The sequence below is a fragment of the Sus scrofa genome, chromosome 2, assembly GCF_000003025.6.
Source record: "Sus scrofa isolate TJ Tabasco breed Duroc chromosome 2, Sscrofa11.1, whole genome shotgun sequence".
Lineage (NCBI taxonomy): Eukaryota > Metazoa > Chordata > Mammalia > Artiodactyla > Suidae > Sus > Sus scrofa.
The window spans coordinates 69,202,588-69,226,710 of record NC_010444.4 but is presented as its reverse complement, the minus strand read 5'-3'; the positions used below and the strand labels follow the sequence as shown (position 1 = coordinate 69,226,710).

General features: G+C 55.6%; 2 protein-coding genes and 1 long non-coding RNA gene across 4 annotated transcripts in view; 1 reads left to right on the top strand and 2 right to left on the bottom strand.

The window, feature by feature from the left end:
* Positions 1–1,308, bottom strand: part of PDE4A (phosphodiesterase 4A) — a 42,925-nt gene extending 41,617 nt beyond the window's left edge. Inside the window, exon 1 of the mRNA XM_005654820.3 lies at positions 737–1,308. Coding sequence (XP_005654877.1) covers positions 737–1,056 — 320 coding nt within the window. The 5' untranslated portion in view covers positions 1,057–1,308. The remainder of the gene's footprint in view (positions 1–736) is intronic.
* Positions 1,392–13,879, bottom strand: LOC110259341. The gene is made up of 3 exons (XR_002341637.1): positions 12,393–13,879; positions 4,742–4,849; positions 1,392–4,084 (listed from the first exon to the last, which is right to left on the bottom strand). It is a non-coding gene; the product is annotated as an uncharacterized LOC110259341 (long non-coding RNA).
* CDC37 (cell division cycle 37) lies at positions 13,802–24,016 on the top strand. 2 transcript variants are annotated; one of them, NM_001123096.1, is made up of 8 exons: positions 13,802–13,997; positions 19,594–19,875; positions 20,211–20,319; positions 20,439–20,554; positions 20,643–20,765; positions 21,266–21,448; positions 21,547–21,618; positions 23,451–24,015. In NM_001123096.1, exons 1-8 carry the CDS (start codon positions 13,896–13,898, stop codon positions 23,604–23,606), a joined length of 1,143 nt encoding a protein of 380 aa, NP_001116568.1. In that variant the 5' UTR covers positions 13,802–13,895; the 3' UTR covers positions 23,607–24,015. The 2 variants fall into 2 exon arrangements, with proteins under 2 accessions (NP_001116568.1, XP_020932429.1); XM_021076770.1 differs by having other exon boundaries at positions 13,808–13,997; positions 20,037–20,319; positions 23,451–24,016.

The window sequence follows — 24,123 nt, the reverse complement described above, 5'->3', positions numbered from 1 at the left end:
GCGGATATCCAACACACAACCCATCGCTAACACTGATCCAGGAGGCAGGGACCCCCTCACTCTGTGGTGGGACTGTGTGCCCCGTGGGCACCGTTCCCTTCCTCTGGGCAGCTACTGAACCCTAACACTTCTGCCCTGAGAGGGGACTCCAACACAGCCCACAGGCCCCCAATCACAGTACTCCACCAAGAAACCTCCTTTACATTACTGAGCCTAGCTACAGGGAAAGCCCAGGAATTCTGCCCTCAGTAGAGTCCTCCTCACTCCAGAAGGACCCTGAGAGCCCCCCCAGCCTTCAGGAAGCATTGTGGTCTTACCAGACACCACCCTACATAGTGGCCCCAGGACATGCCCAAACACAGTGTATCTAGCCCTCAGCAGAGTCCCCAGGAAAGCTCCGTCAAGCCGTACCCAGCCTAGCCATTGCCCTGCACTGTCCTGTCACTAACGAAGGACACAGATCACTAAGGCTGCAGCCCTCAGCCAAGACCCGGTTAATGTCACACGCAGCATGGTGCCCCCTAAAGTCGACCCCAGAATCAGCTTAAGTAGGAACCTTCGGGTACAGTGCACCACCAGGGGTCAGGTCCCGGCCGCCCCCGCTGTAGAACTCCCCCCACCCCCACCCCCTCACTCGCACTGACCCCAGCCGCATCACAGCGCCCCCCTGTGGTCAGCAAGGCGAGTTTCGTTCTCTCTGCGCGCCTATTCGCTCCGCGCGCGTCCGCCGTCTTACCGCCTGCAGCTTCCTCCACCCGCGCTGCCGCTGCCGCTGCCGGTGCCGTGAAAGGACGAGGGCCAGGACATGCGAGACGTGCGCAGGCCAGGTCGGTCGCCAGTGTCCACGGCGTCGGCGCGCTCTATGGGCCGGTGTGGCGGCCGCTCGGGATCTGCGCGCTCCGCGCTGTCCGAATAGCCGCGCTGCTGGATACGGATCGGGGTCCGCGGCTGCCGCCACAGGTGCTGGGGGGGCGGCTTCAGGGTGGCCTGGCCCTCCCGGGGCCCGGGCAGAGACAGAGACAGGCTTCTCTCCGAGGGGGCGGCCGGGGGCTCCATGGCCCCGGCCCCCACTTGTACCTCAGGGGGCCCCGGCCTCTCCAAGCAGCACCCCTTTCAGCTGTGCGCCAGCCGACGCGCCCGGGGCCCCGCGGGTGCGCCTGGCCTCGGTGGGGCCATGGCGCCCCAGGGACAGACCCGGGGGCGCTTCGGGCCGATCGCCCCCGGCCCGGGCGCCTGGGCTTCCTGTAGGCGCCTGGCGCTCCGCTCTGTGCCCGGCAGCGCTCTCTGCGCTCCGCGTCCCGCTCGGAACCAGCCCCGGCTCCTCCGCCCCGTCCCGCCTCTCCCCGCCCCCCGCCCGCCGCGGCTGTCAGCGCCGCCCCCCTCCTCCTCCGTCCGGGCCAGTGGGGGGCAGCCACCCAAGGAGGGGGGCCCTCTCCGCCCACGTAGAGTCCCGCTCCCCGCGGGGAGGGGGCTCCGGAACTCGGCTCTCTCCAGAGCGCCCAGCCTAGCCGCGGCGCGCATGGGTACGAAGGAGTTAAACGGTTAATCCGATCGTGAAGGAGACACCCGACTGGTTGCCGGTGTGTCAGTCAGTCCGTCCATCACGGTGGGGGTGGAGCCCAGTGCTGCCTTGTCTTCGCCGCTACCCCTGGCCAGGGGGAGGCTTGTGGGACGTGGTCTCGGAGACACGGACCCGGTCCCTGCGACGGGCAGCGACGGTGTTCCGGGAATCTCCTGTTTGGTGGGTCGTAGGATGGTGATGATGTGTGCCTGAGGCGGGATGTGCGCGCACGTGGCCTCTTCCGAGGGTTGTGTGTGTTGTGTTGTCTGCTCGAAGTGTGTGTGCGCACGTGGCTGGCTGCTGCGGTCTGCCTGTTTCTCTGGATTTCGCTGTGTCTCTGCGTGTCTGGGTGAAGGATGTGTGTGCACATGTGCTGCCTGTTTGGAGGGTGTGCGCCTCTACAGGGTCTGTTCTGGTGGCTGAGGCTGTGCTTGTGTTCCCACGCGATTGGGTGTGTACTGTATCGGTCCGCGCTTGCGGAGTTGTGCATTCGATTCAGCCTTCGTTTGATTGTGGTGTCTGAGGGAGTCAATGTGTCGGGGTGTGTGTGTGTGTCTGTGGTCGGCCTGGGGCCGATTTGAGGTGTTTCTGGGGTGTGTCCCTTTGGTTCTGTGTAGCTCGAGGGGGACACCCGGTGGCTGATACCCCGATTGCCCGCCCACCGCTCTGTGTATCTCTGCCTCTTCTAAAGCGCTTCTGCAGGAGGTAAACTGAGGCAGGTCCCGGACAGCCAGGGGAAGCACCCCTGTGCCCTTTTCCGGCGAGTAAACAGCCGCGCCTCCTCCCCGCTGCCCCCGCGGGCAAAACCCCCCTTCCGGCACCTAAATCGGGAGTCGCCGTGACTCACGCTCCCGCCTCCCCCAGCGCCGCGCGGAGCAAGCGAGCAGAGGAGCTAGCGGGATCCGAGCATCCTCCCCCCAGCTTTCCCCGCCCCGGCCCGGGCCAAGCCCTGGTGGTGGTGGCCGCGGGGCTCGAGGAGCGCAGACACTCCTGTGCCCCATCCCCCTGGCGGACGAGAGCTCGGCTTAACCCCTTCGGGTGCACGTCTGCAGAACCAAACCCCGCCCCTGTGCGCCCCCCTCAATGGCCCCCTCGCCCGCCCCGCGGCAGGCCGTGCAGTCTGCCATCGCCCTCCCTCTGCACTGCTCTTATTTAAAAAAAAAAAAATAAGTCTCCAACCCCCACAGCCGCTTTTCTCCCCGCCAGAGGGGGCTCCGGGCGTGGGTGTACTCAGAGCCAGAACCGCCCTCCCATTAGCAGCCGCAGGATGCACCAGAGGCCAGAACTGTGTCCCCCACTTCTCTCAGGGACCCTTCCCATGAGTGTACGCTCAAAAAAGCTTCCAGGGGATGCCAAGTCCTTCCCAGATTATCGAGGGTCTTGGACTGGATCAAATTCTTGGTGGGTGGGGAGCCCTTGTGTTGGCCAAAGCTCTGGATGGGTAACAAGTGATGGTGGGAGGAGGGGGAAGGTCACAGCAAGGTTTGCAGAACAAAGAAGGACCAAGGCAGTGGGCCAGAGTTGGTAGCTGAAGCTGTGGCCTGAACCAGGCAGAGGCCAGAGGGATATTTGGGGGGCTGGGGGGTGGTTAGTAAGGGGGAATGACAGTCACTTCCTCTCCCATCTGGAAATGAACCATGTACCATGAAAAAGCAGACACCCAGGAGCCCTCCAACTGAGTAGATAAAGGGGTGGCTTGGAAGATCGAGGCTGCAGAGAACAGTGGCCTGGGGAGGCAGTGGGGGCAGGGGCCCAGCCAGCAGCCAGGACCAGCTCAGCTGTCTGGCTTTCAGATTCATCCTTGGCCCAAGATTGGGGTTGAAGTGCCCTCCAAGGACCCCAGCTGAGAAAGTGCAGTGTGAAGCTGGGCTCAGGAGAAAGAAAAATGCCCCATCCAGACCTCCTCCAGGGTTTCACCATCCCCTTTTAAGGCCTGGAAGAAACTGCATCCTCTCAGAAAGGGAAACAGAGGTGCACAGCGGACTCGTGGGAGGCTTACTCCCTAGCCTATTCCAGCTTTCCAATCATGAGACCACCGTGGGGACTGGAGGGTTGAAAATCCTTTCAGAAATCCTGCCCCTTGCTAACTCAAGCAGCAGCAAAATGGCAGAAGGGGTTTCTAGACGCTGCAAGAGGTGCCTCTTGGAGGAAGGACATTATAACCTGACCCACCAGGGTCCAAGAGAAGTTTCAGCTAGTTTTGCAAAACAAAGGGAGCCAGGAGCTGGTAGCCCAGGAAAGGGCTGGTGGCTGGTGGCTGGACTTAACCCAGCTGGCCCTGTTCCTCCACCCTGTCTCCCAGCCTGGTCCTCTTCCCGCCTACCTGTCAGCTTTGGTGATGGAAATCCTCGGAGGGATCAGCAGTGGCAGCGTGGTGGGCCGTGGTGGCAGAGGGACCCCAGTGTCCAAGGGCTCAGGCTCAGTCCAGCCCAGGCCTGGGCCTGTGGAGAGGCGTCGGCGAGGGCGTCGGAGGTCAGCCCCCAGCATGTTGGCTTGGCTGGGTTCAGGGGTCTCTCTTGGCCTCTGAGGTGGGACAAGGGAGGGAAAGGGGTGCAGCCTGACCAGGCAGCTCTGAGCCCCTCTCCACAGTACCGTCCCTCTCTGGCCATCAGAGAGAGTGGCTGATGGGGATACAGGCTCCTTTGTCCCTCTCACTCTTAGCCACTCGCTAATCCCTCCCACAGAGGGTGCCTTCTCGGCTCTTACATCTGAAGGATGCCTATTCTCAGCCATACATTTGGTGGGGCTCCCTTTTGATGTCCCAGTCCTGGGGATCTGGGCCCTCATGCCTTTACTCCGTCCCTCACTGCATAACCCCTCTAACATGTCACCACCCTCCAAGTCTATGCAGCCTCTTCTTGGCTTCAATGTCTGTGACCCCCCCCCTTCCCTTACATCTGAGACCCTTAAGACCTCACACTCAGCACAGCCCCCCTCCACCCTACAATCCTCTTCCTATTTGGAAAGTCCCTTGGAAGACCCTGCCTTCTACTCCTCGGCTGAGAGCCTCTTAATCTGGGCAGCAGAAGAATAATGAAGTCAAGGGAGTAAACTGAGGCATCGGGGAAGCCTGAGGAAGCGCAACCAGGCCTAGTGGGCAGCCGTGTTCAGTAGGTGCCGCCCCACGGACCACCACCGCAGCCCAAAGCCCGCCCCTATCCCGGGCCCCGCCCCTCGCACCTCGTCCTGGGTCCAGGCCACTGACAGGACACTGCAACTCCTCTTCATCCCTCCAAACTAGCGCGCCTTAGGGGCTTCAGAGGCCATGTTGGCCGGGACCAGCGCCTCCTGCAGGACCAGGCCGAAGGCATCCGCCATTAACGCCCTGGAGCTCCCCCTGCCGGCTGAGCATGAAATCCGCCCCCGCTCCTTGCCAATTGCCTCTCCCGGGGCGTTACGTCAGCAGGTGGCTGACGCACTGCCTGTCGGTGACGTCGCACGCCTGTTGCCAGAACGATAGCTGACGCACGGCTGGGCTGTGGACAGCGTCAATGCCGGGATTGGCCACTGGGGGGCCGGGAGCCTCGGGCCCGGGTCGCCCCAGCCCCCAGCTGTCCTCCCGCGGGGGCTTCCCCAGCCTGGGGATCCCTCAAAGAAGACGCGGAGCTCCCGGAGCCGACCGCGTGTGGCGCGTGGTCCGAGCCGGGGGCCGGAGGAAGCCTCTCCTCCGAGCTGTTGGGCTTTTATGCCAAAACCCGAAATAGCTCCGAGGTGCGGGGGCCGGGCGCAGCGAGACGGCGGCTTGGGCACAGATGGGGGACGCACAAGCAGAGGCGCGCGGAGACAGACAGGGACGCGTGGAAATAGAAACAGACAGACAGGGACACAGACGCAACTCCCGATGATGAGTGCGCTCTGCGGCCGGCGATCCCTGGCTAAAAGCTTGGGGGAGGGGAAGGATGGCTCACTGCGCCTTCACACCCAGGCGCTGCAAGTCATTGCTGTGTGACCATAGGCCAATGACTTAAACTTTCTGAGCCTCGGTTTCACCTCTGTGAAATGGAATGGTAATCCTTACAGGTTCTTTATGAGAATAAAATGATATTATACCATATTGAATGCTCGCAGAACAGCGTCCTGAACTCAGTAAGTGCTTAATAGATGCTATTGACATTTGAGCCTGTGGGAGCCTGTTAGAACCCAAGTCGGATCCTTTCCCTCTTCTGCTCAGAGCTCTCCATGGCTTTCACCTTACTCAGAGAAGTCAAAGTCCTCAAGAAGAGGCCCACACGGTTCACCCTGATGTATTCAGTCACCTACCTATTCTCATCTCCTCCCACTCTCGTGGCTCACTCTGCTCTGTCTACACGGGTCTCTTGGTTGTTTCTGGACACACCAGGCACAATCTAGTCTCAGGGGCTTTGCACTTGCTGTTCTTTCTGCCTAGAACTCTGTTCTCTTAAATAGCCACAAGTCCTTTACATCCTCCCGGCCTTTGTGCACATCTCACCTTCCCAGGCATCTCTGGTGGCAATTCTCTTCACCCCAATTCTGTTTAAAATTGCTAGCCCCTCAGGATTCCTTGAACCCCTTTATCCTGCTCTATTTTTCTACAGCATTCATCATTTCATAACATACTATGAAATTTACCTATTGCATGTATTGTCTGTCTTGTCCCATAGTAGAATATCAACTGCAGGAGAACACAAATATTTTATCTTTTTGGTTTTTTTTTTTTGCTTTTTTTTTTTTTTTTTTTAGGGCTGGACCTGTGGGCATATGGAAGTTCCCAGGCTAGGAGTTGAATTGGAGCTGGAACTGCTGGCCTATTACCACAGCCACGTTAACACCACATCCAAGCCTCATCTGCAACCTACACTACAGCTCACAACAACACTGGATCCTTAACCCACTGAGTGAGGCCAGGGATCAAACCCACGTCCTCATGGATACTAGTCGGGTTCCTTACAGCTGAGCCACAATGGGAACTCCCTATCTATTTTATTAATTACTGTATTTCTAGTGCCTAAAACTGAATCTTGAACGTAGTAGGTTCTTATTAAGTGTTTGTCCAATGTCTGTGTCTGGTTATTATTTTGAAGACTCAAGAGCGTACTCATAAAGTTCATAGCAGGTCTACTATGGACTAGCTACTTCACCCCCTACTTTCCCTCTTACTTCTTTTTTTTTACCATATAACACTAGTTAGCACGTCAGTTCAATGTGAACTAGTAGAAGTGAATGTAAACATCATCTCAGCTACCTAGTGCTTAACATCAAGCAAACCTGTGACAGACAATTGTTGAAAAATAGATGAATGATATAAAGATAGCTTAAGGTCATTTTCACTTCTCAGCCAGACTGAACTAGCCTATGTTCTGGGCTCCCACTCATGCTTATTCTGCCCCCATTAAAGCACTCCTCATTTGAGGTTGTGATTATTTGTACTCCCCACTAGAGCTCTGTGAGGGCAAGAGGTGTTACACATTCATCATGCCCCCCCCCCCGTAGTCTCAGTGTATCCTGAATGAATAAATGAAGGAATGGATTAGACACTCAGGGAATAGTGCACCTTCTCCTCTGTATGCAGACAGACACATGTGCTCAGACAGGCAGAGAAAGAGCCATTGCAGTAAGGGCCATGCTTAGGCTCTAGTATTACATTGACAGATCTGCATTCAAACCCCGACTCTGCCACTTATACCTTTGGGCAAGTTGCCTAACCTCTTTAAGCTTCAGTTTCCTTATCTGTAAAATGGGGATAAAGTCCTACCTATCCGAGGAGGTTGTTGTGATGATGAAGTGAAGCAATGCATGTAAGGTTCTGAGCACAGTGCCTGGTTCTTAGTAGATGCTCACAAAACAGTAGGCCCTATCCTAATAATACTAATAATTATCACTGTTGTTGACTCATGTGGAGCTATAGAACAGATATGGGAGACAGCTACACATTCGCAAAGACCTCAGTTCCTCCCATCTTCCCCCTCATCCTACTGGCCTCCTCGCTGTTCCTCAAACACTTCAAGCATATTTAGACCTCAGGGCCTTTGCACTTGCTTTTCCCTTCACCTAGAAAACTAGCCTCAGATATTCTATGCTCCTCTCACTGCCTGATCTCCCTGACTCTGCTTGATTGTTATAGATGTATATAATGTTCTAACAAGATATGTAATTTACCTATTATTTATTAGTTATTGCCTGTTCTTTGGTTAGGACATGAGATCAGGATATTGGTCTGTTTTTTTCCTCCCTGCTGTCCAGGACCTAGGACAATGCTAGCATACAGCAGGTGCTCAACAAATGTCTCTTTTTCTCTTTCTTTCTTTCTTTCTTTTTGTCTTTTTTTTTTTTTTTTTTTTTTTGGTCTTTTGGCTATTTCTTGGGCCACTCCCGTGGCATATGGAGGTTCCCAGGCTAGGGGTCGAATCGGAGCTGTAGCCACCGGCCTACGCCAGAGCCACAGCAACTCAGGATCCGAGCCGAGTCTGCGACCTACACCACAGCTCACAGCAACGCCGGATCGTTAACCCACTGAGCAAGGGCAGGGACCAAACCCGCAACCTCATGGTTCCTAGTCGGATTCGTTAACAACTGCGCCACGACGTGAACTCCTCTTTCTTCCTTCCTTCCTTCCTTCCTTCCTTCCTTCCTTCCTTCCTTCCTTCCTTTCTTTCTTTCTTTCTTTCTTTCTTTCTTTCTTTCTTATGGACACACCTGCTGTATATGGAAGTTCCCAGATCTAGAGGTCAAATTGGAGCTGCAGCTGCCAGTCTATGCCACAGCCACAGCAACGCCAGATCTGAGCCACATCTGCAAACTAAACCACAGCTCATGGCAATGCCAGATCCTTAACCCACTGAGTGAGGCTGGGGATCGAACCTGCGTCCTCATGGATACTAGTTGGGTTTGTTACCACTGAGCCACGATGGGAATGCCCATCTTGATATTCTTCATAATTTTTTTTTTTTCTTTTTAGGCCCACACCAGAGGCATGTGGAAGTTCCCAGGCTAGGGGTAGAATCGGAGCTACAGCTGCGGGCCGACACCACAGCCACAGCAACACTGGATCCGAGCCACGTCCGCAACCTACACAACAGCTCATGGCAATGCTGGATCCTTAATCCACCGAGCAAGGTCAGGGATTGAACCAGCCTCCTCATGGATGCTAGTCAGATTTGTTTCTGCTGAGCCACAACAGGAATGTCTCTTCATAATTTTGAACAGGGGCCCTACACTTTCATCTGGTCCTGGGCTCTGCAAAATTCCATAGCCAGTCCTAGCTATATCCAGTGCCCAGAACAGCCCATGGTAGGTGCCCAAGGATTTGTGCAATGAAGGAAGGAATGGAGGAGACCAGGGGAGAGAGATGGAGATACACTCGCCACCACTGTCTGCACCACCACCCCATCTGCACATCTGCAGAGGCATGGGATGCAGGGCACCTCAGGAACTGGCCTGAGTGTCCAAGTGGAGGGGTGCTGCTAAGCCTGTCTTCCCATTTCCTAGACAGGGCTGGCTGGGAAGGGGGTCCAAATGGCAGTGCAAGCAGCTCTGGGCAGCTCTCACCAGGTTCAGGGTGAGGAGCAGCCTCTTCTCTCACCAAGCTCATCCAAGCCCCTGGCCTGGCCCAACAGAGGAGCACTGGCTTCACCCAGCCCGCACCTCCTTCAGAAAGACGTGGGGGAGTTCCCATTGTGGCTTAAGAACCCGACTAGTATCCATGAGGATCTGGGTTCAATCCCTGGCTTTGCTTGGTGGGTTAAGTGTCTGGCATTGCCGAGAGCTGTGGTGTAGGTCATAGACAGGGCTCGGATCTAGCATTGCTGTGGCTGTGGCATAGGACAGCAGCTGCAGCTCCAATTCAACCCCTAGCCTGGGAACCTTCATAAGTTGCAAGTGCAGCCCTAAAAAAAAAAGAGAGAAAGAGACGTGGGGATGGCAGCCAACAAGAGGAGAGGAAATGAGGATACATGCCCTCAACCACACCTTGCCCTAGACCAGTCAAGCCTGAGGAGGAACAGTTATGCCTGGAAGCTGGGAAGGTATCCCAAGGTCCCAGTCCGCAGGCACGTGTGTGTGCACGCACACGCGCACATGGGCATGTGCAAGACATAAGACTTTGTACATGGCTGTCCATGTGCAACCGGAAAGGTAGAATTTTCTGGGAGTTTGAGTGTTGTGTAGCTGAGGCCAGACCGTACCTGCAGGAGTATGCATAATTGACAAGGTGGCACCACATCCGTCTACCAGTCTAGGTGGGCATGAAGCTGGCTGTGTTTCTGTGTGACTGTAATATGAGTATGTGTGTATGTGGAGAGGGGAGGGTATGTGAATGTAGGTGCAGCAGGAAGCAGCGTTTTACACCGGTTAGCAGTGTAGATTCTTGGAGTTCCCTGGTGGCTCGGTGGGTTAAGGATCCAGCATTGTCACTGATGTGGCTTGGGTCATTGTTGCTGTTGTGGATTCAATCCCTGGTTTGGCAACTTCCAAATGCCTCGGGCGTGGCCAAAAAAAGAATGCGGATTCTGGGTTCAAATCTCTGCAGAGCCACTCCGTACTATTGGGCCTCAGACACATTCTTCAGGTTCTCAGGCTTCAGGTTGTACATGGTGTTTATTGTGATTATGTTTGTCTGGATCAACATGTGTGTGTATGTTTGAAGAAGAATGCAACTCCTCTAGGAGGTCTTCTGGATGGATACCCAACCCGTAGTGGACCCCTCCATTTTTATCTCGTGACGCAAGCTATTTCTATCATCATCCTAATCATAATTTGTTGTTATGTATTTATTTGTTTTTGTTGTTCTCTGTTTACTAAGTGTCAGCTCCATGGGGGCAGGGGGTTTTGTTCTGTTCACTGCTGTGTCCTCAGGACCTGGCACCCAATAGACACTGAGTAAATACTTGTTGAGTGAGCTAATGCAGGGCTGTGTCTGTGTGGTATGGGGAGAGAGATGGGCGCTGGGCTGGGTTCCTGCAGGAACCTGTACTCAAGTCTGGTCCCTACTCTCTTCCATTCCCAGCTGTTCACAACCATTCCTTCAGCCATCCTCACTTGTATGGAAATGATGACACCCCATAAACTCCCTATGTTGCTTTTGAAAACATCTTTCCCCTTTTCTGGTTCTTAGAAGAATTTTTTTTTTTTCGCTTTTTAGGGCCAGGCCTGCAGCATATGGAAGTTCCTAGGTTGGGGGCTGAATTGGAGCTGCAGCTGCAGCTGCCAGCTTACACCACAGCCACAGCAACACCAGATCTGAGCCACACCTGTGATATACACCACAGCTCAGGGCAATACCAGATCCTTAACCCATTGAGAGAGGCAGGGATTGAACCTGCATCTTCATGGATACTAGTTGGATTCGTTTCTGCCACACCACAACGGGAACTCCATTTTTTTTCCTTTTCTTTCTTTTGCTTTTTAGGGCTGCGCCCATGGCATATGGAAGTTCCCAGGCTAGCTTTTCTGGGTCTTAGGATTCACTTGCCTCATCTGTAAAATGGGAGAGAGGATGGATTGGTTCATGATAAGTCTCCTATCTGATCTAAAGTGCTATGAAAATAATTGTAATGTAATCCCCTCTTTAACTTATTCAATATTTATTGAGTACTTACTGTGTACCAGGCACTGTTCTAGACCTGGCCCTGCCCTCATGGAGCTGAAAGTGAATGAAGGAAGGCAGATACAAACCACAAATCTCAAATCTCATTTAATCCTTTTTTTTTTTTTTTTTAGGGCTGCACTCTTGGCATATGGAGGTTCCCAGGCTAGGGGTCTAACCTGAACTGTTGCTGCCAGCCTACACCACAGCCACTGCAACTCAGGATCTGAGCTGTGTCTGTGACCCACACCACAGCTCACGACAACGCTGGATCCTTAACCCACTGAGCAAGGCCAGGGATCAAACTTGCAACCTCATGGTTCCTAGCTGGATTCATTTCCACTGCGCCAGGACAGGAACTCCAAATCTCATTTAATCTTGACTCCCGCGCCCCAGTCACTCTCTAAGCCTCGTGGAATTTCAGTCTTCACAGTCCGAAATCACGGTAGGCATTTCTGTTTACATATGGATCTTTCTCCCTTACCAGCCTCCAGGGGCAGCAGAACAGGGACCCAGCTGGTTTTGTTGGTTGCTGTAGCCTGACAGCCTGGCCACAGTACCCCGGCACACAGTAGGCACTTGCCAAATATGTGTTAAATGAACTGTGAAATAAATGATGGAGTAACAGCAGACTCGCATGCGTGACCTCCCCAAATCCTAGGTGTGTCATCACCCAGATGAGGAAATCAAGGCTCAGGAAGGCAAAGCTGACTACCCAGTCCTACCACCACAGCTAAGCATTGTCTGGCTGTGGGATGCAGCAGAGAAAGCTTGGGTAGCTTAGAGGAGCATTCCCAGTCCCCCACCCCCATCACACAGGTGTAAGACATACAGCCAGGGAAGCACTGATGTGGGGAGGGCGGTTGGGAGACCCGGGGACGGTGCAAAGCAACTCGGGGATCTCTGTCTCAGTTCCCAGGACTAGAGATGCTGTGTTGGCAGGAGGTTAGGAAACGCTTGGCACTGTTGGGGGAGCTTCCGGCGCCCTGTCCCCAGTTCTGGGAGCTGAGTCTCCTGGGATCCTGTTTCGCTGGGGCCAGGAAGTTCCAGTATCCGCAGCCAGGTAGAGACCCCCGTGTATACCCGGAATCCCCGACATCCGGGGTTCTCCCCACACACCTTCAGCCCAGAAGCCGGCCTGAAGCCCTCAGAGGGCGTACAGGGGGGACTTTGATTTTAATGGGGGGTACCTGACTTTTCTGGGGGACAGGAAAACTCCCTCCGTCTTAGCCCCCTCCCTCTTGGGCGCCAGGTTCCCCTCCCCACCGCAGCTTTTAGCCCAAATCTTACCTTGCAGGGGGACTGGGGAGGGGATGCCCCGCCCTCTCCGGCCTGGGGGGCGGGAGGGGACAGGGGTGTCCAGACCCTTTGTTGTTTGCTGGTGTGTGTGTGTGTGTGTGTGTGTGTGTGTGTGTGCGCGCGCGCGCACGCGCGATTGTCAGACCTGAGGTGTGGGTCCGTGCGCGCGCGAGCCCAGGCCGTGACGGCTGCTGAGATGCTGGACTGCCGGGGCTGGAGAGGGAGGAGGAGGAGAGGGGGACTCCCCCGCCCCCGCCCGCCTCCTTGCCGGTTTGAATGAAGCGTGAGGGGGAGGGGAGGCAGCGGGCAGGAGCTTTGTCAGGACGTGTCCCCTCCCCTTCCCCCGACTGGGGAATCCCCTCCCATCCCCCCTGCGCCCCCATTTAGAGACCTTTACTCCTTTCTCTCCAGCCTTTTCCCTCCAAACGCCCACTCTGGGGGAGTCTGGAAGAGGCGCCCTTCACGCAAGTGGTTGAAGCTTCTCCCATCCCCCACGCCATCGGAGCATCCTTTAATCTGAGATAATCCCGGCCCTAGGCTGCAACGCGGCCTTTTATCCTGGTATCAAAGCGTGGGTAGGGATATATGAAAGTGTGTGGCTGGGGTCGCTCAAGCTCAATGTAAGAGTCCTTAGAGCCCAGGACCAGAAAAGGGGCCCCAGACGAAAGGGGAAGGCCTGCTAGCGGTCCTAGAGCACTACCACCGGGAAAGATTCCCCACTTGGTGTGAGGCCAGAAGCACTGGCCGCTAGTTAGACATTGGTGCCACCCAGCGGCCGCACGGGGAGACGCTGTGGATCGGCTCCCGAGACTAGTTAAATGAAGTCTGGGTGATTCCGAAGGGGGGCGCGCGAATCCCCGTTCAGGAGTGGCAGAAGCGAGGAGGAGGCTGTGGTTCGAGCCGGGGAAACACCAGGCCCCAAGGCAGAGCCACAGCACTCCCATCACCTCCAACCCCTCAAGGGCAGGGCCATATCCTTCCTTCACTTAGACCCTCCCAGGACAGGGTCCTGTACCCCTCGGACTGGGAAGGTCCTTCCATATCAGACAACCTCCCCAACACAGCTAAATCCCCCTTCACAAGGAACCCAGCAGTGGGCTAGGGCTGACGTCACTGCAGCGTGGCTAAGAGGACAATCCTCTCCCTCAGGCTCGCCAACTGCTCACTTACGGCCGCCGTAAAGGCCCACTATGCGGCGGCAGGAGATTAGCGGGGCTCGAGGTTGGAGAACCCACTCATATACCCCCCAGGAAGTGCCCGAAGCAGGATGGGATGAGGTTTGAGGGAGAATCCCAGGAGTTGGGACACGTGCGCAGGGCTCTTTAAGAACTCGGTCGCCAGGGCCGCTGCCAGGGTTACTAAGGATGTGACGTCACGTGCGGGCGGGGGCGTGCGCGCCCAGACGGAAGCGGAAGGGGCGGGGCTCGGCGGTCCGAGTCTCCGTGCTGCCGCTACCGCCGCCAGAGTCGGAGCTGGCTGGGCCGCCAAGGCAAGATGGTGGACTACAGCGTGTGGGATCACATCGAGGTGTCTGACGATGAAGACGAGACGCACCCCAATATCGACACTGCCAGCCTCTTCCGCTGGAGGCACCAGGTAGAGCGCGCGCGGCCAGCCCCTTCCCCCACTCCCGGGTCTCTGCTTCAGAGTTCTGACTTCAGATACTGCTAGGAACCCGGCCATGGACACCTGAGATTCCCACCCTACAGTCTGGACTTTCAGTAGCGCCCAGGGTTCTTCGATTCAACTCCGGGATCCCAGAACTTCCGGGACCCTTGAGTCCCTTGCCTGCTATCCGAGCCTCCCCCTGCCGATTTCTTCTTGGAACTCCCAGTTCACCCCTAGGGCACCTTCTTCAGAGTTTAACTACCAAGACAAGCTTTGGGCTTCCCCCCCAGTTCCGTTTGGGACCTTCCATTTACGCTCCGAATCTTACCTCAGAATCTTGACCCTGATCCTATTCAAGTACCCCCTTGTGATCTTGGACATCCCATGGGCCCCTCCCAATCCCTAGAGTTCCCAGTACTTTAAGTTGTAAGTCTGTTCTTCGATCGGCCTTTCTGGGTCCCAGTGGTGATTCCCGTTTAGATCCAGAAATCCTCTAAATACAACAAGGAATTCTGTCCTTCCTTGAGATTTCTGTTCCTGGCGTGGGACTCCAGCCCACACCCAGGACCCCTTTCCTGGAACTTAAACCAGTGCCCATCAGTATCCTTAGTCCCATCTAGGACTGGCATTTTGAAACCTAGTTCCCTTTCAGATTGAACCACCAGCTCTACCCTTGATGGAGCTTCCAATTCCGGCCACTCTCCTTCAGCCTCACATACTGTAGACCCAGTTTCCCATTATGTCAGGAAATCCTACCCACGTGGCTTCCCCCCAGCTAGAGCCCCTGCCCCTGCTTGGTACTGCAGACCCAGTCACCAAACTCTCCCCCCCACCCAAGACAGGCTTCCTGTAGGAGTCAGCTTTGGAAAGCCTCATTCAAATGCAAGTCCAGGACCCAAACCCACCCCTTCTTCCTTCTGACCCTAGCATGGACTGCTGATCTCAGACACCCAGAGTGACCCTGCTTTTACCAGAAACCCTCCCAGTCTGATTCCAGATTCATTGCCCTACTTTTACTTATTCCCCAAATCCAGACTCCAGGATCCCAAAGTCTGTTCTCTTGCCCTTCTCCCACCCAGCAGTGTTCACAGGCCAGCAAAATAGCCCTCCTAAGATGTAATGTTCTAGCCTCCTGCTCCCCAAAATCAGAGCTCCGGCACCCACATTCCTGTGCCTATGAGACTTTGAAACTCAGGGCATATACCTCTCAGAACCTTCCAGTTAGGAATTCCTCACCCCATTTTTCCGTGTATCAGCTCCCAGTCCTTTTTCTAGAAACTCCTAGAAGGGCTCTTCCCCTTCCTGCCAAGACACAGCATGAGTCCCTACATCTGCTACCCAGTGCTAGTTCCAACCCATTCCTTAAAGCAGCAGTCTCCTGGGTAGTGTCCCTGCTGGGCAAGCCGCTGGAGTGTAAGAAGAAAGTTCTAGCACTTCTCTCTTTCTTGCCATGTGTAACATTTTATCATGAAATATTTAAGATCTCTGCAAAGCTCTGAAGACTATCCTCAGGAACATGGATTACTGTCACATAGTCAATCTATGCCACTGTGTGGTGGATGTTCTGGTCCTGCTGGGCGGCAGGCTAGTGCCCCCTCTCCTACCTCGTCTTCCTCTCACCACGCCCTTCTCCCTCCTGGCCAAAACTCTTTCCTGGCCTGCTACTGAGAGTTCCTGGGCAGCGGTGGAGAGGGTCGGAGGTAGAGAGCCTGGTGTCTCCAGCAGCACCAAGTTCAGTGGCAGGCAAGCCTAGGTTCTTATCCCAGCCCTGCCACAGGACACTGGTGCTTTACTCTAGGGGGAGCAAGACCCCCACCTCCACGAGTCAATCATAGGAAGTGAGTAAGCATTCCAGAGGGAAAGAGGGGATTCTAGAACAAATAGCCTGGAGTGCTTCTGAGCGCAGGCCTGCCCACCTGGGTTCAGATCCTGGCTCCTTCAGAATCACAGACTTACTGCCTGGCAAGTTGTTTTTTCTTTTTCTTTTCTTTTTTTTTTTTCATTTTTGGCCACCCCATGGCATGTGACGTTCCCAGGCCAGAGATCAGATTTGAGTCGCAGTCGTGACCAAAGCTGCAGCTGTGGCACTGGCAGATCCTTGACCCACTGTGCCAGGTCGGGGATTGAACCAGAGTCACAGTGCTCCCAAGATGCCACCTGTCTCGTGCCACAGTGGGAGCCCTCCCAGTGAGTTTGGATTGCTCTGTGCCTTCATTTCCCCAGCAGGGAATCTTCACAGTATCTACCCCATAGGGTTGTTGTGAGGATCACCTTTTGTATTTAATGTGTGTTAACACTCTCAGGACAGCACACGGATGGAATAAGTTCTGTGGAGACTTTAGTTTTTGTCATCGTTTAGGTCATTCACACTCATGGTAAAAAAAAAAAGAACCTCAAGATTCCAGAGGGGACAGGTGAGTCCTCCCAGCTCCAGCTCCCTGCCTCCCTGGCTCCCTTGCCCAGAGACAAATAAGTACTGGTTTCTTGTGGCCCCTTCCAGTGAGCTTATGTGGCATCAAGGTTCTGGGAGCCTCGGTTCCCTTATGTATAAGGCAAGGTGTCAGTGACACCTGTGGCCCCTTCTCACTGCTGGGGCTTCTGCCCTGCCCAGCTGGGTACAGCCCCTCCTAGAGCTGTAAAGCCCATGCCAGGCAGGCTGCCACCCTCACCGCTCCAGGAGTCCTTTATTTAGCTTGGGCCTCCTGGCAGCTGCTCAGAGGATGCCGAGATTTCGATGGCTACCCAGCAGAAACCAGCAGCGTGGTACGTTCCTGCTGTCACCTGAGGCCAACCATAGAGAGCCCCTCATATTGTAGCGGGAAGGCTCCAGGGCGACGCAGGCCCATCATGGAGCAAGAGAGGTGACAGAAGATGCAAGGCATTCCCTGCAAAGCAAGGGCTTTCTCCCATCTTCATCCACATGGGAAAAGCGAGGCTTGTGATTGGCTGGGTTGTTCCTGTGGAGCAATAGAGAAGGGCTCAGGTCTCCCAACTCTCACCCAGCATGGGCCCGGCCCTGTGCTAGGACCTAGAGATCCAACCTCGAATAAAGTACAGAAGCAAGTTAGCAGACCATCCTTGTGGCCTTGGCCGTGACAATGGTGTTAACAGTGGGACGTGTATACTGAGTGCTGTGTTGCAAGTGGTTTCCTTGAAGTAACTCTTTTAGTCCTCGCAACAACTCTGTGAGGCCCCATTTTTTTGGAGGGGGGACACCAAGGCAGGGAGAGGTGTAAGCAGCTTGGCCAAGGTCACAAGCCAGTAAGTGCCAGTATGATGCAGCAGCAACCACTCCCAGTGACCCGCATTTACTCTGGGCTAAGCACTTTGAAGTACATTTTCTTATTTGAGCCCCTGTGTAGTCCCCAGAAAGAGATTGTCTGCCCGGACAGGCAGTAATGACATTAGTCAGCATGGAAATGCTGCTCACCAAGCACAGCTCTGGACTGTCTTCTTTATAACCCATTTTGTTTCTCCCGGTGCAACCCTGTGAGATTGGCACTGTTGTCTGCCTCTGACAGATGAGGAACTGAGGTTCAAGAATTGGCCCTGGGAACCCTTGGCCATTACATGGTGGCTCTGGGATATGACCCCAGGTCTAGGGCCTGAAGGACATCCACCAGTATCTCCTCACCTCATCTGATGATCACAGAGGGGCCGTTGGGGCTGAGTGGTTGAGTGGTTCTAGCAGGGGTGGGCTCCCTTTTTTTTGGGGGGGGGTCTTTTTAGGACTGCACCCGAGGCATATGGAAGTTTCCAGGCTCAGGGGTGAATTGGAGCTGCAGCCACAACAATGTCAGATCTGAGCCACATTTTTGACCTACACCACAGCTCATGGCAACACCGGATCCATTAACCCACTGAGCGAGGCCAGGGATCAAAACTGTGTCCTCATGGATACCACTAAGCCACAATGGGAACTCCGGGCGGTGGGGGGCTCTTGGGGAAGACTCTGATGAAGCTGAGACTTGGGGACAAGCAGATGGTGTAAGGGGAAGAGGGTTCCAGGTGGGAGGAATAGCATGTGCAGAGGCTAACAGGTATGAGAGGGCAGGTCCATCCAGGGAACCACAAGGGCCAGCCTTAGCCTGGGCCCTAACCTTCCAAGGAGGCTTGGTGCCCTCTGGACAGCTTGGGGGCAGGGGATCTGGGGTCCCATCTGAACCCAGATCCTCCAGATGGAGGTGTCAGGGAGGGCTGTGGGCAGGTGCACATGCGTTTCAAAGGCTTTGGCAGTGTCTCAGCCTGGAAAGCGGGGGGATGGGGGGAGGACGATGATCAAAGATGGTGGTGCCTTTCAGGGCTCAGTAGAGCAGACAGTGCTGGGAGCTGGGGAAGGTGATGGGGTGGGAAATGGGGAGGCCCAGTGATCTGATAGAGTTCTGGATAGGGGACCAAGGAGATGGGATGCTATCATTGAGCTTGGGGTGCAGAGGAGGAGGAGATCTGGGAAGCAGCATCTAGGATGAGGTGGGGACAGGAGGCTGGTGGGCACCATGCTGGGCGTGCTGGCCTGGAGACAGGCGAGTGGGCCTCTGCAGATCCACGTGTAACACCAGATGGAGCAAAGTGGAGAAACACCTGGAAATGAACACTGTCAAGATTTGGAGGCAGTTAGGGAGGGACAGGGCTAATGGCAGGCCTCAGCTGGGTGCAGGAGGTGGTGGCGATCTTCACTGAGGGAAGACACAGCAAAAAAGCAAGTTTGGGGAGCTCAGGTGGGGAATTCAGTTTGGGGCACAGAGTTGGAGGTGACTGTGGGAAGCCCGGCAGGCGGGGGAGGGTGGTGGAGTGTTACCGAGGGCAGCTCCAGGGAGGAGGGGAAGCCCGAGACCCTGAGGGGGTGGCCATGCCTCCAGCCAGCATCTCAATACTTTATTACATCCAGCATGCCTTCCCTGGATCCCTCCTATGCACCAGCCCCAGTTCCTGGCTCCGGAGACAACAGTGAACAGGTCCCCAAGCCAGTATCTTTGGAGGAGGACAGTGCTTAAGACATGATAAATAATTGTCACGGGACATTGTTGGGTCACGAGTGCTGAGGAGGAAGATCAAGCAGAGCAGAATAGGGGAGGTTGTGACCTTCAGTAGGGGGGTCAAGGAAAGCATCATCTGTTGAAGTCCTTTGAAGATGATAAGGATGCAAAGGGGTTGGCGGGGGTGGTCTGGGGAGAGAGCCTTCCAGGCCAAGGGAACAAAGAGCAAGTGCAAAGGCCCTGAGGTTTGAAGTGGGTTCATGAAGGTAACCCTAACCCTAACCCAGTGTAGGGTGAGCAGGAGGAGATGAGGGCATGGAGGTGACAGGACAAATCGTGCACAGCCTTGTGGACTGTGGGAAGAACTTGGGCTTGTGCTCAGCATGAAGTGGGAGCCATAGAGGGTTCTGAGCAGAGAAAGGACCTGCCCTGGCTCAGGTGTACCTCTAGGGGCGAGAGCGGAAGTTGGGAGTCCAGTGTAGGGAGGGTGGTGAGGCCACACTGTGGGGCCATTCCCAGGTGCCACTGCCGGGAGCCTGAGGCTGGGATGGGGCAGGGGTCAAGGGACAAGCCGTTCCCTAGAGCGATGGGCCATCCCCCTCCTGTAGGCCCGGGTGGAGCGCATGGAGCAGTTCCAGAAAGAGAAGGAGGAGCTGGACCGGGGCTGCCGCGAGTGCAAGCGCAAAGTGGCCGAGTGTCAGCGGAAGCTGAAGGAGCTGGAGGTAGCTGAGGGCGAGGGCGGCGAGGCCGAGCTGGAACGGCTCCAGGCCGAGGCACAGCAGCTGCTCAAGGAGGAGAGGAGCTGGGAGCAGAAGCTGGAGGAGATGCGCAAGAAGGAGAAGAGCATGCCCTGGAACGTGGACACACTGAGCAAGGATGGCTTCAGCAAGGTGTGTGTGGGGAGAGAGAGAGGGGTGTGTGGGAAGCTTTGCTTGGGGTGGGGGAGGTCCAGGAACAGAGGCCAGGTGCTGGGGTCAGTGGGGGAGGAGGAGATGGGGGGCTGGGTAGGTGAGGCACCCCACTGGTACCCCTCCCTCTGATCTGCCCCAAGGCCCTAGTCCGAGGCCACACCTGCCACGCCCACGCTCCCACCACATTGAGGTTCACGACGCTGTCACCACCTCCACCCTGGACGGGATGGGCGATGCGGCCGAGGCCCACCCGGCCACGTTCGAGGCGCTCCATGGCCTCGCTCCAGCCCACTCCCCTTCTCGCCCCACCACAGAGCATGGTCAATACCAAGCCTGAGCAGGCGGAGGAGGAGTCGGAGGAGGTGAGGGAGCAGAAACACAAAACCTTCGTGGAAAAGTATGAGAAACAGATCAAGCACTTTGGTGAGTTGGGCGCAAGGCCTCTCAGGGGGTTGGGGGAGGCCAGGTAGGTGGCGCCTGTGACAAGGGCTGGTCCTCTGCCTCCAGGGCCCTTCCAACACCTTGCCCATACCTTCTCACAGGCATGCTCCGCCGCTGGGACGACAGCCAGAAGTACTTGTCAGACAATGTCCACCTGGTGTGCGAGGAGACCGCCAACTACTTGGTCATCTGGTGCATTGACCTAGAGGTAGAGGAGGTGAGTGGAGCCCACCCCTCGGGCTGGGGGAAGGCTCTGCTCTCTGTCCGCTACTTGGTGACGTTGTGCCTGTTTTCTCCCTTGGCAGAAATGTGCACTCATGGAGCAGGTAGCCCACCAGACCATTGTCATGCAGTTCATCCTAGAGCTGGCCAAGAGCCTAAAGGTGGACCCCCGTGCCTGCTTCCGGCAGTTCTTCACGAAGATCAAGGTCAGGGCTTGAGTGATCAAGGCAAAGCAGGGGTGGTCCTTCTCAGGGAACCAGCCTGCAGTCACTTGGGGGAGGCAGACCTGGGTCCACTCAGACTCAAGCCCCTGTGATCAGAACCTCCTATATCAGAGTAGTTCCCGCTGTGGCTCAGCAGTTTGAGAACCAGATGCAGGGCAGTCTGACGGGGTGATCTAGAGCTCGGGGGTGGCTGTGTTGAATTTGAGATGCCTGCAAAACTCCCCACGGGAGGACACACAGGAGGTGGGTGTCATGAGTCTGCAGTTCAAGAGGCCATGCAAGTCTCCAGCATAGAGAAGTAAAGTGAGCTCAGAGAAGGTGGAGGAGGCCAGATGGAGCAGAGGAGAGGCCTGAGCCCCATGGTGCCCAACAGACATGGCGAGCCCCAGGGCATTTCTGAAGACCTGCAGGGGTCGTGGCGGGGGGGTGGATTCCAGGCTCCCCCAGTCCGGTCCCGTGAACACCCCTGCTCCCTGCTGCAGACAGCCGATCGGCAGTACATGGAGGGCTTCAACGACGAGCTGGAGGCCTTCAAAGACCGTGTGCGGGGCCGCGCCAAGCTGCGCATTGAGAAGGCCATGAAGGAGTATGAGGAGGAGGAACGCAAGAAGCGGCTCGGGCCTGGTGGCTTGGACCCTGTCGAGGTCTACGAGTCCCTCCCTGAGGTGCGGTCTCCCTGGCCCCTGGTGGTCGAGTGGGCGGCCAGTAGAATCCCCTGGGGTCCTGGGAACCCAGGCCATGACCCCATCCCCTGTACCCACAGGAACTCCAGAAATGCTTTGATGCGAAGGACGTTCAGATGCTCCAAGACGCCATCAGCAAGATGGACCCCACCGTGAGTAACTACAAGGGTGCTAGGCCCCGCCTGGGAAGCCGTGTCTCCCTGCCCCCCTCCAGCCCTGTCACCTCCTGGGCTTCTCAAAGAAATAATGGAAGTTTTTGTCCCTGTGAGGCCAGCACACGAGGTGGCCAGCACATGAGGCAGCCAACCTTAGTGCCACACACTCACATTTATTGAGCACCTGCTGTGTGCTCAGTGTCAAGATTGAGTGTCCCTGTCACCCTGGGATGTTTATGAACATACCCAACTGACCTCACCTTTACTCGCAACTCTAAGTGGCCCAGGGAGGAGGACTCCCCCCTCCCCCCGAGCCTCAGTTAAACCAGTTTCTCTCTCACAAAATCCCCAGGGGGCGCTGAGCCCCCAGCTGGTAAAGGTTGGCTCTTATCAGGAGCAGTAATAGCACTGGTTGCTCAAGTACTTGGAGTCTATTAGACCTCGGTTTGACCCCATTCCTGCTGCTTGGCTCATTGGTTGGCCACACTGGTTTGCTCATCTGTAAAATGGGTAAAAATCACAAGGCCTGGCCCAGGGTTTCTAGAAGTTTCTGTGGGAAAGAGCATCTAGATTAAAGGTCTTCAGACTATGGCTTGCAGGCCTGCTGCCCGTCTGTAAATAAAATTTTATTGGCATGCAGCAACCAAGCTCATTTCTTTTCATCTTCTCTCTGGCTGATTTTGTGCCGTTAACCATAAAGTTGAGGCGCTCTGGGTTGAGAGGTTTCAACAGAGACGACGTAGTTTGCAAGTTTACTGTCTGGCCCTCTGCCAAAAAAAAAGTTTGCTGACCTTTGTTCTAGACCTACACTGTTTAAATTTGAATTAAAATCGGAGTTGTGGCTCAGTGGGTTGAACCTGACTAGTATCCTTGAGGACACGGGTTCGATCCCTGGCCTCTATCAGTAGGTTCAGGATCCAGCATTGCTGCAAGCTGCAGCGTAGGCTGCATGTGTGGCTCTGATTCCATCCCTAGCCTGGGAACTTCCATATGCCGCGGGTACACATGGAGGACAAAAATGTAAAAAAAGACAATAAATAGGAGTTTCCATCATGGCTCAGCGGTTAACAAATCTGACTAGCATCCATGAGGACGCAGGATCAATCCCTGGCCTTGCTCAGTGGGTTAGGGATCCAGCGTTGCCGTGAGGTGTGGTGTAGGTCGCAGACATGGCTTGGATCCTGTGTTGCTGTGGCTGTGGTCTGGGCTGGCAGCTCCAGCTCCACTAGCCTGGAAACTTCCATATGCTGTGGTTGTGGCCCTAAAAAGCAAAAAAAAAAAAAAGACAATAAATAAATAAAATAAATGAACTTGAATTAAAGTTAAGTAAAATACAGGAGTTCCCAGTGTGGCTCAGTGGTTAACGAATCCGACTAGGAACCATGAGGTTGCGGGTTCAATCCCTGGCCTCGCTAAGTGGTTTAAGGATCTGGCGTTGCCTTGAACTGTGGTGTAGGTCACAGACGCAGCTCAGATCTGGCATTCCTGTGGCTGTGGTGTAGGCTGGCAGCTACAGCTCCAGTTAGACCCCTAGCCTGGGAACCTCCAAATGCCGCGGGTGCAGCCCTCCAAAGACTAAAAGACAAAAAAAAAAGTTAGGTAAAATACAAAGTTCTGTCCTCCCCTTGCATCAGCCACATTTGAAGTACTCGGTAGCCACGTGTGGCAGGAGGCTACGCTGTTGCAGGGCGCAACTCACAGACCAATTCCACGCCTGAGGACAGCTCTGATCTAGAATAAGCAGGAAGCAGGCTTGAGGATGTGCAGGGGACAGAGAGGCCACCAGTAGGTGGCAGCCCAGCCTCACCTACCCACCCTTCTCCCCACAGGACGCGAAGTACCACATGCAGCGCTGCATCGACTCCGGCCTCTGGGTCCCCAACTCCAAGTCTAGCGAGGCCAAGGAGGGGGAAGAGGCGGGTCCTGGGGACCCTTTGCTGGAAGCTGCCTCCAAGTCGGGTGACGAGAAAGATGTCAGCGCGTGACCTGCCCCAGGCACCGCCTGCCTGCCTGCAGGCCCCTGTGCAACCCTTTTCAGAAAACAAATAGATGCCATCTTCCCAGCTCCTGGCTTCCTCCACTTTTGCTGCTCCTTGACCTAGCCTGGAGGGACCTGCTCACCCCCTCCACTGCCCCCGCCCCCCAGCGCTCATCCAAGTCTCTGCTTTGAGTCAAGGGGCTTCACTGCCTGCAGCCCCCCCATCAGCGTTATGCCAAAGGCCCGGGGGTCCAGGGAGGGGCAGAGGTCGCCAGGCTGGTCCTCAGGGTGGGGGTGGGGTCCCCAGCCGAGGAGCCTGCTCCAGTCACCGTGGGCTGTTTTCACTGTTTGTCCGCTGTCTCCTCTATAGTAAAGAGCAATTAGCTTCCAATAAAGGATTTCAGATGCTCCAAGGGACGTCCTGAGGGCTGTTGGCACAGCTCTTGTCTTGGGGGTGGGACAGAAACCCTGGTGAGTGTTGGGGGCTCCGCCTGTGATTTCCCCCCCCCACCCCAGCTTTGGCC